This window comes from Anomaloglossus baeobatrachus, unplaced genomic scaffold (assembly GCF_048569485.1).
Source record: "Anomaloglossus baeobatrachus isolate aAnoBae1 unplaced genomic scaffold, aAnoBae1.hap1 Scaffold_503, whole genome shotgun sequence".
NCBI classification, from domain to species: Eukaryota; Metazoa; Chordata; class Amphibia; order Anura; family Aromobatidae; genus Anomaloglossus; species Anomaloglossus baeobatrachus.
The window spans coordinates 219,634-223,599 of record NW_027444386.1 but is presented as its reverse complement, the minus strand read 5'-3'; the positions used below and the strand labels follow the sequence as shown (position 1 = coordinate 223,599).

At 54.7% G+C, this 3,966-nt stretch overlaps 1 protein-coding gene across 1 annotated transcript; it reads right to left on the bottom strand.

Moving 5' to 3' along the window:
* Positions 1-6: 6 nt before the first annotated feature.
* LOC142282264 (U3 small nucleolar ribonucleoprotein IMP4-like) lies at positions 7-2,981 on the bottom strand (the record flags this gene model as incomplete). The annotated part of the gene is made up of 5 exons (XM_075332957.1): positions 2,899-2,981; positions 1,301-1,409; positions 1,143-1,226; positions 948-1,057; positions 7-125 (listed from the first exon to the last, which is right to left on the bottom strand). Coding segments are annotated over exons 1-5 (425 nt in total), but the record flags the coding sequence as incomplete, so codon positions are not given.
* Between the last annotated feature and the right edge of the window lie 985 nt (positions 2,982-3,966).

The following is a 3,966-nucleotide window of genomic DNA, read 5'->3' as shown; positions in this document are numbered from 1 at the left end:
GCATGCCTCTGTGCTCGTGGACGATGACCAGTGACCTCGTTGGCTTTGCAGGCCCGGACCAGCGCTCCCATCTCGTGCTTGCCTCTGTTCATGCGCTGAGCATTGGGGAACACCAACTTTAACTCCTAGAGAACAACAAGAGTGTAAGATCACACGATAGCGCCTCGTCCTGACGGCATGCTGGGAGTTGTAGTCTGTTGCGTGTTTGCATCTTATTACTGTATTTTTCGGATTATAAGGCACAAATTTGGGAGGAAAATAAAAGGTGCGTCTTATCCGAATGTAGCTTATCGGGAGGTGGTGGAGCATGGTCACAGGAGGCAGGGCAATGCTGCGGGCGCCGTGCTAGTGCTCATTGCGGGCAAAGAGGCAGGGGCCATCCTGAAAATGGCGGCGGTGCGGGCTTCAAATAATGGCGCATGCGCAGATGGAGCTCTCGGCTCAAGATCTCATTGGCGCATGCGCCGCCTCCGGTCCACTGATCTCCCAGCAGTGAACCTAAGGAAAATGGCGCGTGCACGATAAGATCTCGGCTTCTCATTGAGCGGAGAGCTAAATCTGTGCACACGCCGACTCCAGCCGCCATTTCCTTGAAGCCCGCACCGCAGACAGTTTCTGGATGTTCCCTGGCTTACAGCATCTGGTACAGCCACCGCACCGCCCGCAGCATCACCCTACTTCACCACCGCCCCTGCCTCTTGTGGCCCCCCTCTCCCACTGGTAAGACACTGGATTTTAAGACGGACCCCATTTTTTTCCCCCTAAATTTGGGGTGCGTCTTATAAAACGAAAGTATATATTTGGGGTCAAGTCTTGCTACATTACGCCCTGATATTTTGGAGACGTGACCCATGGATGCCGTCAGGGTTGGGTTGTGGTGGTCTTTTTGAGTTTGGGAGTTGTACCCCGTTTCCACAAGTCGGGGTGCACTGCCCTGTGCCAGATACCTTAGCAAACATTTTGAGTCGTGAACTGGGGTCCCTTGAGGTTGTGATCATGACCTTCGGATCCTCCACGCCGGCCCACTTATACTCATCGTCCATGTGCGAGGACAATCCTGAGAAGGCAACAGATCTGTGTTATGATGCGACGCAGACGTGTGCACGCCAGGTCATGCTGGGTCTTGTAGTCCCCGCTCTTACCTTCACCACCTTCATCATCAAACTCGAGCTGTTTCTGGAGAGTGAGGGCCTCTCTGCGGATCTCTGTGGGGATGAGCCTGTTTTCTGTGGATATAGAGGGGGGTCTGTGTCTGGATCCGGCACGCTCCGTGTCTGAGCTCTACCACGGTGGCACTAACCTTCGAGCGCTCGCTTTAGCCGCTGCTTCTTGTCTTCTATGCTGTGCTGTTTGGCCTCCTGGGCCTTCCGGTACAGGTACTCCCTGCGTAGACGAGCCTCCCTGCGCAGCTACAGACAACGGAGGATTAGTCACTGGGCTGTATACATACATAGCGGAGCGAGCAGGGGTCTCTGTGGGGGCAATTATGGCCATCGCTAAGTGGAAGCCCGGCCTGATACCGGTGTAATATGTGGAGTCTCGGGGCATGAGCGCGGCTAGGAGGAGTGTGACTGGAGCACAGTATAGACCAGAGAGGACCGTGCTCGGCCACCGCTCCGGCCAATCTCCTAAGACCCCTGTAATATGGCACAGACCCGAGCAATGGCCCAGTATCAGCCAGTGAGAAGTAGCCATGGACACACAGGGCAGCGACGCTCTGCAAACAGCCTCATCTGTACGGGGCGCAACACCCCCCCAACATCCATCATATACGTACGGCGCAGGCTCCGTCCTCAGCGGGTGACATCACCGAGACTGGAGCGAGCGCTGTTTAACTACTTAGATGCTGAGGTGAAAGGTGAGCCGACATCTATGTAGTTATGGGGGTCCTGTCAGTCCACTGTGGGCCCCTGCAGCGGGGAGGCTCCAATCCAGACTTTTGTAATGGGGGGGCTCATGTAAAATGGAGATCATGTGATCAGGTTTAGGAGGCAACATCCGGGAGTGTGAGCTCAGCTCTGCTACATCTGTGTAACACGAGGACACCGGGGGCCGCGCAGTCCCGGCCCTCTACAGACGGGGACGTCCCTCCACACAGGGAGACCCCCTGAACAGACGTGGGACCCCCCCTCTACACACAGAGACCCCCTGTAGAGACCCGGGACCCCCCTCTACACACGGAGACCCCCTGTACGGGGACCCCCCTCTACACATGGTGACCCCCTGTACGTGGACACCCCTCTACACACGGAGACCCCCTGTACGGACGTGGGACCCCCCTCTACACACGGAGACCCCCCTCTACACACGGAGACCCCCCCCTCTACACACGGAGACCCCCCCTCTACACACGGAGACCCCCCTCTACACACGGAGACCCCCCTCTACACACGGAGACCCCCTGTACGGATGTGGTACACCCCCTCTACACAGAGACCCCCTGTATGGACGTGAGACCCCTTGTACAGACGCAAGACCCCCCTCTACACACGGAGACCCCCTGTAGAGACGTGGGACCCCCCTCTACAGACGCGGGACCCCCCTCTCCACACGGAGACCCCCTGTACAGACGTGGGACCCCCCTCTACACACGGAGACCCCCTGTATAGACGTGGGACCCCCCTCTACACACGGAGACCCCCTGTACGGATGTGGGACCCCCCTCTACACACGGAGACCCCCTGTACGGATGTGGGACCGCCCTCTACACACGGAGACCCCCTGTACAGATACAGATAGAGATATAAATAAAACCCCTCTACAGACAGGGACCCTCCTCTATATATGGGGGCATCCTCTACATAAAAGGGGACAACTCAAAACATACAGGACCCCCTTCTATATGTATGGGACACCTCTGTATACAGGGGATCACATCACCCCGCAGCCTGTACTCACCATGGTTCCGGCCGGTTCTCACACGTGGAAACGATCACTACAACGTCCCCGTCCTGCCGACCAATCCGCAACCAGAGATCAGATGCCCTCAGTAAACATGGCGCCCCCCCAGTCGCACCATATCCGGAAGTGACGCAAGAGGAGGATGACTACTTCCGGGTTGGGAAGGTCATGTGAGAAGATAATGTCAGAAGGAGAGGAGCTGATTATGGGGACTGAGAACAGATAATACAGGGAGGAAAAGATGTCTGTGCGGCCGGAGAGAGGAGCTCACACCATACAGCGCAGCACACAGTATCACACAGGAGAGGATTAGATACACAGCTCAGCACACAGTATCACACAGGAGAGGATTAGATACACTGCTCAGCACACAGTATCACACAGGAGAGGATTAGATACACAGCTCAGCACACAGTATCACACAGGAGAGGATTAGATACACAGCTCAGCAGACAGTATCACACAGGAGAGGATTAGATACACAGCTCAGCACACAGTATCACACAGTAGAGGATTAGATACACAGCTCAGCAGACAGTATCACACAGGAGAGGATTAGATACACAGCTCAGCAGACAGTATCACACAGGATAGGATTAGATACACAGCTCAGCAGACAGTATCACACATGAGAGGATTAGATACACAGCTCAGCACACAGTATCGCACAGGAGAGGATTAGATACACAGCTCAGCAGACAGTATCACCCAGGATAGGAATAGATACAAAGCTCAGCAGACAGTATCACACAGGATAGGATTAGATACACAGCTCAGCAGACAGTATCACACAGGAGAGGATTAGATACACAGCCCAGCAGACAGTATCACATAGGAGAGGATTAGATACACTGCTCAGCAGACAGTATCACACAAGAGAGGATTAGATACTGTGAGGCAAACCCTGGGATATGAAGATGAATTATGACTTCCAGTCATAATCGCTCTCATCACTCCATGGCAGTGCCCCCTCCCTTCTTGTTCTCAGATGTCCAGCATCTGTGAAGGTGTCACATCCTAGCAACACATCCCATGGCCATCTCCTGTGATATGGAGATTAGGTGA